This window comes from Hemitrygon akajei, chromosome 3 (assembly GCF_048418815.1).
Source record: "Hemitrygon akajei chromosome 3, sHemAka1.3, whole genome shotgun sequence".
Lineage (NCBI taxonomy): Eukaryota > Metazoa > Chordata > Chondrichthyes > Myliobatiformes > Dasyatidae > Hemitrygon > Hemitrygon akajei.
The window spans coordinates 63782656-63797501 of record NC_133126.1 but is presented as its reverse complement, the minus strand read 5'-3'; the positions used below and the strand labels follow the sequence as shown (position 1 = coordinate 63797501).

Genomic DNA, 14846 nt, shown 5'->3' with positions numbered 1-14846 from the left:
GTAAAAACTTCTATGTCAAATTCAGCCTACTTTGACAAGCTAAAGCTGGCAATGAAGTTGTAATATCTATGGAGGGATAAGATTGCAATCTTTGTGGGTACATTTTTTTTAATCTATGGGAAAGTTCACAGATTTAGAAGATTTGGTTTGTGATTTTGCACCACTGTGTGATTAAATCTATTAAAAGAGATGGTGTTTGATAAACCTGGCAATTTTTGCATCAGACTGAAACCACCAGAAATAAGTGCCAAAGACACAATTTTTCAACTGTAAGATTTGTACTTTCAAACAAAATCGACAAAAGCAGAATCTAATTATTAGTATAACCCAAGATGTCCTCCATATCATAACATTTTAATATGATCCCACATCGATATTTATGATGACACACAAGACACTTAGCTCATCAGGTCCCTTATTAACTCTCCTGAACAGTTTTATCAGTCCCATTTCCTTTTCTGCACTATCCTATAGCCCCATAAACTTATATCTCTCACACTCACATCATGTTTCATTTCAATCCTCTTGCCAGGTACCTGGACATGGAGGTAAATGTATCAGGGTTGTGCAGGAAAACAGAGCTCTTGGTGAGAAACCCATGTGATCTTGCAAATTTTCATTAACATTCAATTTCAAGACTAGTCTTCTTCCACAGTGCATTAGTGAAAAAGTGTTAAGAACTGCACCATTCCTTAAACAGCAGATAAGAGTCCATAATCAGTCAGAGTCTGCAAAGATCAGAATCTAATCCAGATCCCTAGAGCTACTGGGCAGAAGCATCAACTGTTGTGCCACAGTGTGTCCAATTGAGGGATTAATCATAAGCTTTAATTATATGCAATTCAATTACATTTAACAAATTTCCTTCTTCTCGTGACCTTAGAAATTAAATTTTTGATAAGCTTAATAAAATGCTTTGTTTTACTCTACTTCAAATCAGATCTGCAAACGAAAAGGCTACATTCAGATGTTATTGATTTGGGAACTAACCATCTTGGGTTTTTTTTGCATTTTGAAGAGTTATAAACTGATGTTTCATGCTACCTGCTGGGAAATGGATCTGTGAAATTAATGTAAATGGAATAGTTAATTTGGGTTTTAAATGACAGAAAGGAGATGGAGGGAGAGACAAAAAAGGATTGCACCCAATCGTAATGTCACAAACAGGTCTCCAGCATTTAATCGGCACAACTAAATACAGCACATCATTCACAGATGCTAGACACTTTATAACTGCAAATTAGTGGCAAATGGGAGTATGTTAAAATTAACTTTAGAGTGTCACTGAAGAAAATGGCATCTGGGGGGGGGGGGGGGGGCACCCTTTCATTCATGTTTGGTTCCTGACTTTTTGATAACTTGCTTCAAACAAAACACAGTAATTCAATTTGTTTGTGAACAAACTAATTTCCCCATTTCCTAATTGTTTACATAAAACGACAAAAAGGAAACACTTAAAATTTATAAAAATGCATCATGACCATCAGAAGCTTCCCGCCTCTTGCTCACCCACCCTCCCCCTCAATTCTTTGAGGCATCTCTGTATTCTAGATTAGTTCATTTTTTCTTTTTCCTTTGCTTAACTTGTCTAATCTGCTTAATTGCTATGTTCATTTTGTACCAGTTATTATTTAGAAAAATAATGCATTCTGATTGCAATCCATCAGCTTACAAGCCCTGACATACCTGATCAATTCGATTATTTCAGGGAAATTACTGCTCCACAGGAGAGGAAGATGAGACATTCTAACTGGCATTTTCATCGATAAAGTTAATCAGTTAATCCAAAATTTTCTTTCAATGTTTATCATTTACTATTTTAAGATATAGATTACTCAGGTACCTCACTTGGTGATAATTAGCATTAATAGATTCAACACTAAAAAGTCATTATAAAAATTATATAAATAACAATGCATTACAGACATCACTGCTCTTCTGAGATTCCGGCACTAACCTCTGCCTTCTCCATCGCTCTGTCATGAACCTGAAAGTTCAGTTACCTACTGGCACTCTCAGAGCAGTGAAATAGTCCATGCTTTCATTGCCTCAGCAGCTCACTCTATACCACGCCATGTGGCAAAGTCCTATAGCCACCTGTGAGGGCTATGACAACTGATATTGCTGCTTAGCACCAAGATGCAGAATGCAGCCTGACCAGTACAGTGAGTGCAGCACCTGCTCCACATATTAACAGATCCTCTATCATTACCTTCTGTAGAATGCAATGGACGCTACCATTTCCCCCTCTTTGTTTAGCTGCATGGCTCACCCCCGCACAGACATTTCTTTTAACAACCAGCTCAATTGCTGCCATGGCGACCAGAGCACGTCCCTGGACCCCACATCCCAGTCTAATCAGCTGCGCCATTCACCCCAGCCCTCTCAGCTAAACATTGCACATTGCTTCAGTGTTCTAATCAATCCCAAACCACCGCTACAGGAACATCAGGTTCCAGTGCAGCCTGAGCAAATGTATTTACCTTTCAAGTGTATCTGCAAACATTCAGACTACAAGACCAAAAGTATAACAATGAATCGTGGTTTGAAGGGTAGTGGTAAATGGAGTATCAGCGGATTTATATAAACTTTAAATTTGGCCCAGTTAAAAACATCATAGCAAGATAAATAATTTTTCTTTGTTATAATTAACTATTCCGTTTCCAAAACACTCACAACGTAGCCAGCATATTCTTCATTTTCAACAAAAGCATCATGAAGCCAGACAAATTCTTCATGCTGACGAACTACAGAAAATTCATCTTGTTTGAAATTAGGTAGAGTACTCTGCAAGGATACAAGCACATTGTAAGTCACAATTTATCTTTGCAATGTTTTAAAGAGAAAAAGGAAACTTATGGTAGATGCAATAAACCATTAGCATAAAGCTGACTTGCATAATTGCCAAGAATTTTAATATAACAGACCTGCATTTACAGTCAAAAAATAAATAATGGTGATAAAGGGCAGTAAGTAGGATTGGATCAAAACAAAGCACTGGCAAAGTTTGAGAGAAATGTTTTTGGAGTACTCTAAATGCAGAGGAGAGCAAGAAAGTGGAGGATTAATGGAATAGGTCACTCTCCAGTGGATAAATGGAAATAAGGAGCAATCCTATATCAGAATATGCCACACTTTTAAAAAAAATTAGCATTCGTAAAGTTCCTTTGACAACACAGAACATCCCACAGCACTGTGCAACCAATGAAGTTGTTTTAAACATAATCGTTGTTGCATTGTAGGAAACATTAACAAATTGGAGAGGAAGCTTCCATAAACAGCAATGTGACTATTTACACTTGATATTGATCGAGACTGCACCATGCATAACGTCCCTGCTGTTCTAGTGCCTGGGAATCTTGTGCCTGACTGAGGGAGTGAACGGTTAACTATTTCCTTCCAAAAGCAGCATACCTGACATGCAACACTTCTGCCATAGTGCATTTAGGTGCCCGAGCTGGATTTCTGAGCTCCAGTCCCTGGAATGGGCTCCCCAATATTCCAACTCAGAGGAAAACTGTTTCTTACTGATTTATTAGCCAAATCAGAGCATGAGATACTTGAAAATACATAATAATGTTGAAATCAATCCAGAAGGGTTTAAGGGGCATGTGCGGCAAGATGAGCACAGAATCAAATTTTAGCTTAGCTAAAGATTATATTATGGCATTTTTCAGAACAAGAGCAAATAGCTTGAGTTTTTATTTTACATTGAAGATAATGATTTTTTGAACGCGAACTAATTTCCTTTTGCTGATCACAATTTGGTGGCACAGCGGCATCAGCGCCGGAATTCGGAAGCGAAGGCTCCCAAGTTCGAACCCAGTCGGGCCCCCCCCCCACCCCCCCACCCCCCCCCCCGAGCACGCTCTCCATCCGTGCCGGGTTGAGCGCCAAGCTAGCCACTCGGCCTCGTAAAAAAACAAGGGTTGAGTCAGCAATGTTCATACTGTGAACCAGTCAATCCGAAAGGAGACCAATCCTGACACCACGCACCAGACAAGAATGGCTGACTGGTGTGACAAGCTATGAAATGAAAATCTATAAACAATGAGATTTTTAAAAGGTATTTTAAATTTGTTGATCAAAATCAAAATCGTTAAATAACTTAAGCAAATAACCAAGATGTTTAGAGAACAGTACAAGGCAGACACATGCAGGGAGTGGCAGGTGTATGGAATGTGCTGCCAAGGGTGGTGGTAAAGGAACATACATTAAGGACTTTTAAGAGACTTTTGGATATATGGATGAAAGAAAATGAAGGGCTATATGGGAAGGGTTAGAGTAATCTTGGAATCACCACAATATCTTGACTTATACTGTAATGTTCTATGGTCTTAAAAAAAGCAAATAAAAGTGTAAGAACATGAAAACTTTTAATAATGATGCAACACAAGCATAGACGATTAGCACTTGAAATGAAATTTGAGCATCCTCACTTCAAAGTGGTTTACATACAGTATGTCAGTCACTCGTGATTTTTGTAGCAGCACCTGAAAAATTCAGGCAGGAAACGCATGTACTGTGATTTTTGAAGGATTATTTTGTTGTTGGTACCAATAAAATTAAATGGAAAACTATTACATCAATTATATACTGTATAACACAATATTAGAAGAAAACAGATTAAAGTGCTCAGTTTTCATCTTAACTTTAATCCCTTTACCTTTGTGTGAACTGTAAATTTAACTTTATCTCTTTCACTAAGAGCATCAGAAATGTCAACCTGAAGACTGCCATCTGCTTGGAGATCCACATTGACTGGTCTAGACTGAAATAGGAAAAATAATTTAAAACTAAGCTTCAAAAATATTCAAAAAAATAGACAATATTATTTCATTTAAAAATAAAATATAGAAAATGCAAACTAATACATGTTGAGTCAGAATTGGTGAAAACTCAAATCTTAAATGGTAAAGTTTCAAATGTCAGAGAAGCACAAGGAGTTTGCTAGGAGATAAACAGGTCACCAGAGTTGGCAGGAGAATTATTAAGTAGAGGCCAATAGGCTTTTAAAAGCCATGAACATGCAACTTGAACTTCAATTATTTAGCAATAGCCTCTATCGTTACAGATTCATCCATTACAAAATAAAAGATACAAAAGGATGAAAAATGCTGGAAATATATTCACTGGGAGTCTATCTAACATTGTATAACTCTTATATTACCCAAAGTTAGTATTTGTCATGAGTTGAGATTGGGGGTTTGAAAAGCAAGACTATAGATGCTTCAAGTTCTGAAATACTAACAACAGAAAATGCAGCAAATGCTCAGCAGATCAGGCAGTGTCTTTTGAGGAAAGGGAAAAAAAACTATTTCAACTTGACAATCTTTAACCAGAATGTCCTCATTATAAAAGATCAAAATAAAAATTTTGACCCACAGTCACCCCACCCCAGATGACGGTGCCTGATCTGCTGATTATTTCTAGTGAGTCTTGTTTACATTTGTTATTGATGAGTAACTAATAAAGATCTTCAAAATAATAGATAATCACCAGTGGTGGGATCTTTTCCATTTACTGGCAACAATAATAAACCAATACAAATATTAGTAATCCTTCAGTAACATTTGTATGGATGGCAGATCAAATATGGAATTCTCTGCTTCAAACTCCTACTGAAACAGGATCCATAAGGAAAATTAACTGGCTGCTGGAACAAGAATGACATATAATAAAGAATGGTGAAGGATAAAAGCAATTAATGAGAAGTGCAGAATCAGACTGTGCCCCATGTGATACAGCACTGACAGACTTGAGTATGTCTGATTTTACACGTACGTGTAAATTCAAACTGCAAACATAAAAAATATAAAATAACATTTTATTCCTTTAAAAAACCTACAAACAATAGCTACTGTGTGCACCAAAATATCATTTTCCTTCTACAAAATTCAAACTAATACAGTACTGGAAACTTTTATAAAAAGTATTAATTACAATTTCCACAGAACAGGATTGCCACAATAAATCAACATTATTGTGGCAACACGTTATCCTTCAGCAGAACATGGCATTACCTTTTACACCAAGGCTAATCTCAGCAGTAGCCCAGCAAAAGGAAAGCATTTAAGATTTTGTAAAGTACAAAATCTTCCAATAGCTGTATTAATGAAGAGAAAACCAAAAAATTTAATTTATAAAATCAGTACCTTTAAAAAAACTCCCCAGTTAGCAATAAAGCCACTAAAATTTAGATTTTCAAACTAATAATTATTACCGATTTGGTTTAAGACAGTTTCCTTTCAACAGACAATCCTTTCCACCAATGCCAAAGATTCTTGTCTTGATTTTAAATTAAGTTGCAATCCACTTCCTGTTGAATACAGCTGAGATTATGCTTCTCTAAAATGTTTATTAACAGGTGAAAATTAACTTAAGGAGCACTGTAAAAAGGAAATATCGGAAGTTCAAAGCTGAACCAAAGAGAAATGGGGTGCATAAGTAGTCAGAATTGTGCAAGAGGTCTGTGAGGAGTTGTACTAACAAAGATAGAAGGGGTCTTCGAATAGACGGATAGAAAATTTTAAATCAAATCCAGGGATGCCACTATTTGTCAGCAAGCTTAGGCTCTAACTGAGGACTAATAAATGTGTTCAAACAAGGAGAATATTTTACTTAAAATTTATTAAACATATGCACCAGCTATGATAATTAAAATGCACTGTCAACTCAAATGCCACACTTGACATAGATTCATTTTAGAAACTCTAAGGCAAAGAAATGCACAAAGCTAATTCAGTATATTTACTTCCCTACTTTATCTGTGAATTTGGAGAAACAATAAATTATGCATTCTGATTTTATAACAAAGACAAATACAGTCCACCCTCCTTATCCGTGGGGGATTGGTTCCGGGACCCCTCGCGGATACCAAAATTCGCAGATGCTCAAGTCCCTTATTCAACCTGTCTCAATGCGGTGGACCTTAGGATCCAGCGGAACCCCAGACCTTATTCAACCTGGCTCAATGCTGTGGACCTTAGGATCCAGCGGAACCCCAGACCTTATTTAACCTGTCTCAGTGCGATGGACATTAGGACCGGCACCCGAGCTCAATGCGCAGTGTTTCTGTCCACGAAAATAATCACAATCACCATTGAAAATAAAGTGGAAATAATAAAGCGATCGGAAAGGGGTGAAACACCATCGGTCATTGGAAAAGCATTAGGCTACGTCGGTCAACAATCAGAACAATTTTAAAGGATAAAGTGAGAAAGGCCCTGCCCCGATGAAAGCTACAGTTATTACTAAGCAACACAGTGGTTTAATTATTGGGTTTTGGGGTTTTGGGTTTTTGATCCTCCACATCAACCCGGCACAGTGGAGAGCGCACTCAGAAGTGGTCTGTCTCTGGATCAAACTCGGAAAATTCCGTTCCCGAGCCTGGCGCTGAAACATACATTCTTAAATGTTTTATATGCATAGAAAGGTAAAATATATACTATATACCAAGACAAACATTTGACTAACTGACACTAAATAATACCGGATGTACCTGTTCCGACTTACTTACTTAGAGAACCTCTGATTTTTTTCGATCCTGATGCACGTTAACCCACGCACATCCTCCCGTATATTTTAAATCATCTTTGGATTACTTCTAATATCTAATACAATGTAAATGCTATGTAAAATGGTTGTTATACTGCATTGTTTAGGGAATAATGACAAGAAAAAAGAATGTACATGCTCGAACAACAAGTGCTGGAAGAGCACTTCCAGGTTTTCGTGATTTGCGATTGTTTGAATTCGCGCATGCAGAATCCACGGATAAGGAGGGCCAACTGTATTTGGATGGCACGGCAAAAAAAAACTTCTGCTGGAAGGAACAAGAAAACATGAATTTCACCATTGCAAAAAGTCACAGAAAGCACACCATGTGGCATGGTAAAATGTTCTTTCACAAATATCAATCACAATAGCCATCGCATCGTGATTCAACAACTCAAAACCAGTAGTACAGGTCCTCCAAGGATACAGAAGGGTTCAGTTCGGAATTTGAACAGTTTGCATGTTGGAATGCAGCCATGAACTGAGTTCTTCCATGGCAGATGCCTGCAGCACCACAGCAGCTGGCAAATCCAGACTGAGTGGCTCTCACACACTGATTCATGTGTACAGACTATACACAAGTATGGCATTCGTAAGGGGAGGAACTTTATTAACAATTAATAACCAAATTCAAAAGGAGTCGTGTTTTTCCTGGAAGGTTCACAACTCCTCTGACTCTATGCAGCTAGTGAAAAAGTTTCTGATGATTACTTCTGTGTTAATTACCTTCTTTATTGAACATATTATTCACACTCAAGGAGAAGGGCATCTACTGACCACCCACATTAACTATCGGCTTCACTGCATTGAGAAAGTATCCCATCATACACAAAAGTTATTACAAAAATTGTTACAAAGGATTGTTACACAAAAGTTATTACAAAATTGTTTCTGCAGGGAGTATGAGAAAGTAACAAAATCGTAACTCTACAGATCAACAGGATAATCTGGACCAGGGGTGTCAAACTTATTTTAGGTCACAGGCCGGATTGAGCAAAATGCAGCTTCATGCGGGCCGGATCAGTCGGACGCGTGCGAACGCAGCTTTCGTTGCCTCCATTTTTTCAGCCTGCTCTCATGTGTCTCAGTCTCTGCTATAACTACAAAGTGTTTCACTTTACAAATTCCGTTTCTTATGAAGAAGACTGCCGAGCAAGACTGCTGAATAAACACTAAAAACCCTGAAAACCTGGTACCTGAATAAACTCAGCATTAGCCATATCATACGCCATAGGCGCTTCGATTACTGGGGCCAGCTTTAATAGTAATTAGATATTATCTCGCGGGCCAAAGATAATTCCACCGCGGGCCTTGAGTTTGACATATATGTTGTACACAGAAAAACTCTACCCCTCATCAAATCATCTGATTTACACTTTTGGCTTAACTAGTCTATGAAACTTCCCATACAAGAATGCCTCCAAAACCTCAACAAGTTCATACTTTCATTCTTTGACTCTTTGGGATTAATTAAAGCAGTGCCAATAATAATAAATAATTATGCTGATTACACAAATAAAGCAGCCTATTCAACAGTCTTGACAAATAGCACAAACATTTTCTGTTTACTTTTGCAACCATGTTTTCTATAAATTAGTTGATCTGTTTCCTTATAATTGAAGATGTACTTTAAAACATACCTGTATGACAAAAATGCTATTTCAAGTTTAATTGTCATTCAACCATACATGAATACAGCCAAACAAAACAACATTCCTCCATGGCCAAGGTGCAAAACATAGTACCAACAGTCACACACAGCACAAGCCACATACAAGATATCAGTAAAATACAGTAACAAAACAAAGCCTAAGGCCCCAAGTCCATGAAGGTTGCAGAAATCTGCAGTTGAACACAATACAGATTGCCTTCTGCCGAGTGAACACTGGGGTGGCAGCACCAACTCCAGCTTGAACGCGTGCCATACCGCCTCTGCTGGAGCGCACCGACTCCGATGCCTCTCTCCTGGATGGCTGTAAACTGGAGACACCGCAGCTTGAGGCCTAGTCCTTGCTACAAACGAGGCCAAGCAACTCCCCTGCAGTCCACCGATAAAAATCAATGAATCGGACTTGCAGCATTCCACATTCACAATGTCCAAAAGGGTCTTCCAGTAACCAGAAAAGCAACCAAGACGATCACTCACTGTTGGGACTGCACACCGCCTTTGCGTCCCGACTCCTCAGATGCCTCTCTGATGCAGGCAGCTGCTCAAACTGTACCAAGCCCAGCTCTCCCAGCTTCTCTGCCAATGACCAACTCGCTAATGGGTACACCTGCAGTACTTCAAGTTCTTAATGTCCTGCAGTATGTTGTAATTGTAAGCAATAAATTTAAAAAGGACACCACCACCTTTGGTTGACCCGTAGAAGCTGTTGTGAGTGAACGCAATGCCAACTTACAGCACAATTTATTTCATTCCATAAGATCTGGACTCATTCAGCCTTGAAAAGAATAAGCCATACTTTTGTAACCTTCAATTCATTCACGATAAGAAATCAAACTTTCCATCTCTTCTTTCAACCACCATCAAGGCTTGACAGTTCCTTAAAGCTTAATGGTCTGAAATCAAAGTTAGAGCTTTGTTATGCCCGCAGCCCCCTCCTTTGTGAGAATTGCAAGAGCACTCTTGGGTTGGGTCAAGGGACCCAGGAAATGAGGGAGAGACGTGCAAATTGCCTCGTTCCCCGGCGATGTAAAGTCACGAGACATTGGCCATTGTCTCTTGGAGACACGTTTGTGGATTGCGATGCTATGCTACGTGACAGCCCTCGGGCAAAGTGGGCTGGGTGAAGGGGAGAGATTGCATCATCCCCCCAACCTGATTGACATCTACAACCCTGCAAGTCAGGATAAAAGAGGAGCTGTAGGAACAGCCCCCAGAGACGCACCAGAAGAAACGCTAGCGATCCCGTAATAGCGGGAAGCCATTTGAAGGAAGCCACGTGCGTTCGGTTCCCTTGCCTGGGAGCCAGTGGCTGGTACCACGGAAAACGATTTTTGAACTAACAATGGGGAACCAACTCCCCCGACTCAACAGATTGGCCTCATCAAAAGACCCGGGCAAATTTAAGACTGTCTCTCTCTACAACCCAAAAAGCTGTATCTTGAATGACAATTGACTTTTATTTTTCCATCGGACAATACAGTAACCCCTAGACAAATGATAGAGCTATTTCTTATGGATGATTATGATTATACCCGCGCGTTTAGATTGAGTATTGACGACGTATATTATCTGAATGTTTGTATTAATCTTATTTTTGTGCCCCTTTATAAATAAAGACTTTTAAAAATAGTATCATCAGACTTCAACGGACCTCTCTATCTTTGCTGGTAAGTGACCCAGTTACGGGGTACGTAACAGCTTAAACAAAGCACTAAACATGACTTCCTTCAGACTCGGGTTCAATACTAATTTGGTAATATGACCAAACATTAAATTTATGCTGAAACATTAAGTTGGACTGCTGAACAATAGATTCTGTGTGCTAACATTGTGCTTTTTTTAATAAAACATGCCTGTTACAAATCTTGGCTTCTGACTTTGATATCGGCAATCTTTAAGCTGATAAAGTACTGAGGAACTTTCTTAGCCTACAGCTATAGCAGGCGATAATCATTCAAAAAAAAACCACGAACAATGAATCAGGTTTTACAAACCCAACTCTCATTTTGAGCATTTGTATCAATATATTCTGGAATGTGCACTTCGACCACTCAGGGCAGGGGTTCCCAACCTTCTTTATACCATAGACCCCTACCATTAACTGAGGGATCTGTAGACCCCAGGTTGTGAACTTCTGACTTAGGGAAACTAACATATGTTTGTAATATTGTGCAAACACGAGGAAATCTGCAGATGCTGGAAATTCAAACAACACACACAAAATGCTGGTGGAACACAGCAAGTCAGGCGGCATCTATAGGAAGAAGCACTGTCGACGTTTCGAGCCGAGACCCTTTGTTAGTCCTGACGAAGGGTCTCGGCCCGAAACGTCGACAGTGCTTCTTCCTATAGATGCTGCCTGACCTGCTGTGTTCCACCAGCATTTTGTGTGTGTTGTTTGTAATATTGTTCTGATCTTAGTAATAAACTTTTCAACAAAACCAAATAGCCAATTCAACTTCGTGTTCTAAACCATGACTGTTTTCATAAACTTGCACATCTAGCCATGAAATGCAAATTTTATTTATTTATAGAGATACAGCACAGAACAGGCCCTTCCGGTTTAACAAGCTACACTCTCCAGCAAACCATCTATTTAACCCTAGTCTAATTACAGGACAATTTACAATTACCAATTAACCTACTAACTGGTTAGGTCTTTTGGACTGTGGGAGGAAGCCGGAGCACCCAGAGAAAACCCCATGGACTCACAGGAAGAATGTACAAACTTACTTCCAAAAGAAACTGTTACAACATCGCGCCAACCGCTACGCTACCATAGTACCTTTTAAATGCCATTCAACTCCATTCTACCAACTGGCAGACCCTGGTTAGTTTGGATTAGCAACATCTCCTCCATACTCACCATCAGCATAAGTGCACTACACGACTGTGTGTTTTGCCCCTGCTCTACTCACTTTATACCTATGATTGTGTAGCTACGACACCAAAGTTGTTAACGAAATCAAAAATGCTGATGAATCGGCATATAGGAGGGAGACTAAAAATCTGTTTGAATGGTGCCACAACTACAACCTCTCCCTCAACGTCAAAATCAAAGAGCTGATGATCAACTACAAGAGGAAGAGGCTGGAGGTCCTTCTTCATTAAGGGATTGGGGGTGGAGAAGGTCAGAAGCTTTAAACTCCTTGGCATTAGTATTATAAGATGATCTCTCCTGGGACCAGCACGCCAAGTACCATCACAAAGGTGGCATAACAACACCATCTACTTTCTCAGAAGTTTGCATAGATTTGGCATGACATCAAAAAATTTGACAAACCTCTCTAGATGCACAGTAGAGAGTATCCAAACTGGCTCCCCAACTGCCTAGAATGGAAACAATGCCCAAGAATGGAAAAAACTGCTGAAAGTGGTGGTTACAGCCTAGTCCAACACAGAGAAAGATTTCCCCACCATTGAGCACATAGACATGGTGCCCTGCCACAAGAAAGTGACATCCATCAAAGATCCCCACCATTGAGGCCATACTCTCTTCTCAATGTTACAAATGGGCAGGAAGTACAGAAGTCAGTAGACCACACCACCAAGTTCGCACGATTATTAACCTACAATCATCAAGCTCCTAAATTAGAATAACTTCACTCACCACAACTCTGAACTGATTCTACAAACTACAGACTCACTTAAGGACTCTTTAAGTCATGTTATTGACTTTTTTTTGTTCAGTTTGCTTTCTTCTGCAAATTGGCTGTCAGTCTTGGCTTAATAATGTTTTTTTTCCTCATGCATTCTATTGCATTTCTATTTTTCCTGTCAAAAATTAAACTCAAGGTAGCACAAGGTGACATACATGTACTTTGATAACAAATGTACTTTGAACCTTAATATCAAACACGAGGAAATCTGCAGATGCTGGAAATTCAAACAACACACACAAAATGCTGGTGGAACACAGCAGGCCAGGCAGCATCTATAAGGAGAAGCACTGTCGATGTTTCGAGCCGAGACCCTTCGTCAGGACTAACCAGCATTTTGTGTATGTTATTTGAACCTTAATATTTTGTTTACTTTTTATTCATATTTTTAAAAGTGCCAAACCAGATCATCCCAATATATTTTGCAGCCAATGAAATGTTTTTGAACTAACTGAAAAGCAGACAATTTACACACTGTAAAATTCCATAAGAATACAACTACAAGATGTCCTTGGCATTGCTAATTGAAGGGTAAAGAATAGCCACAGCACCAGGAATAAACCACTCTGCACAGATTTGAAATAATGCATGGGATATTTTATTTGAGAGGGCAATAAAGTACCTCAGCTTATCAACTCATCTAAAAGACAGCACTGTCTCACAGGTTTTGCATTTTTCTAGTACAAAACCAGACTACACAACCTTCTTACTCAGAGGGGAGAAGCCTATAAACTGCAACAGCTGACAGAAGCTGTGCAAATAATGCTTCAGTTTATCCTTCGTGGCTACATTTGAATCCATTTAAAACTCACTTTAAGTAGGTGCAGAGACAGAGGCAAGCCTAATGCTTCTCCCAAAATATGAAGCTTACTAAAGACAAGGAAAACAATACAATTTGCATTTCGTTTTCTTGATTTTCTTTTCAAAATCAGAAAATATTAATTTCTTCAAGCAGATTTGGTAACTATAAGCCTGAATCAATTCTAAGAATGAAAATATTAAATGCATCTTACAATATCGTGCCAACAGAGATGCAAAACATAATAGAAACCTACATGACATTTAACCTTGTTTAACGGGATATAATTCGTGCACAGTTGCAATTGACACGAGGCAAGTTCACCTATCGAGATAGTAACTAGGATAGGGTTGAACGTGATTTAAAATCCCCTTTACGGCCCTATTGAGGGCCCAGGACTGGAGAACCAGAAACTGAGAACGGCAAAAACTTACTCCTCTGTCCTCTTCTGACAGGAAGTCGGGGCCATCGTCCAAATCTTCCTGCTGTATAAATGAAATAAAAATGTCACTACACAAGTCAATACTGACGTCAGTGCCCAAAACGCAAATCGCTCAGGGGAACAAAAGTGAAATGAAGTGTAAAAGACCGTAAATGGGACAAATTAAGAACACCCACCATCATGGCTGCGCAGCAGAGCCTGTGTCACGTGACGCGCAGGGAAGCCCGTGACGCGACGGACAGGGAGGTGGAGGCTCCTGGAGCGCCTGGGGGCGCGGCGTGTCCGCTCGTCCGCGCAGTCCACGGGCACGTGCTAGCCGAGCCCACCTCACTCTGCCGCAAGAAACAAGTTTCCCAATGTCAGCTGCCAGGACTTTAAATTAAACGGGTGGGGACGTGTTCTGTAGCGGGGAAGTTAAAGGTACAACGAACGTGGAGCATAAAACACTACGGCCCGCGATGGTGTGCAGGCTTTTTAACCTACTCTAAGATCAGTCTAATTCTTCCTTCTTACATAGCCTTCCATTTTTTTTCCTAACGCCCCTTATGCCTTGACCACCGCTCCTGACAGCGTCCTGCTGAATCTCCTCTGCACCTTCTTTAAAGCTTCCACATCCTTCCTTAAATGAGGTGACCAGAACTGAACATAATATTCCAAGTGTGGTCTAACCTGGGTTTTATAGAACTGCAACATTACCACACAGCTCCTGATCTCAATTCC

General features: G+C 39.6%; 1 protein-coding gene across 2 annotated transcripts in view; it reads right to left on the bottom strand.

Annotated features, from left to right (window-relative positions):
- Window positions 1–14376, bottom strand: part of snx6 (sorting nexin 6) — a 66995-nt gene extending 52619 nt beyond the window's left edge. The window contains exons 1-4 of one of the 2 annotated variants that reach the window (XR_012098250.1): window positions 14303–14376; window positions 14119–14169; window positions 4667–4771; window positions 2677–2787 (exon numbers count right to left, since the gene is read on the bottom strand). Coding sequence is in view for 1 of the 2 variants with exons in the window: in XM_073040026.1 (XP_072896127.1) it covers window positions 2677–2787; window positions 4667–4771; window positions 14119–14169; window positions 14303–14308 (273 nt within the window). In the remaining variant the exon portion in view is untranslated. The remainder of the gene's footprint in view (window positions 1–2676; window positions 2788–4666; window positions 4772–14118; window positions 14170–14302) is intronic. The other variant, XM_073040026.1, reaches the window with a different exon arrangement.
- Between the last annotated feature and the right edge of the window lie 470 nt (window positions 14377–14846).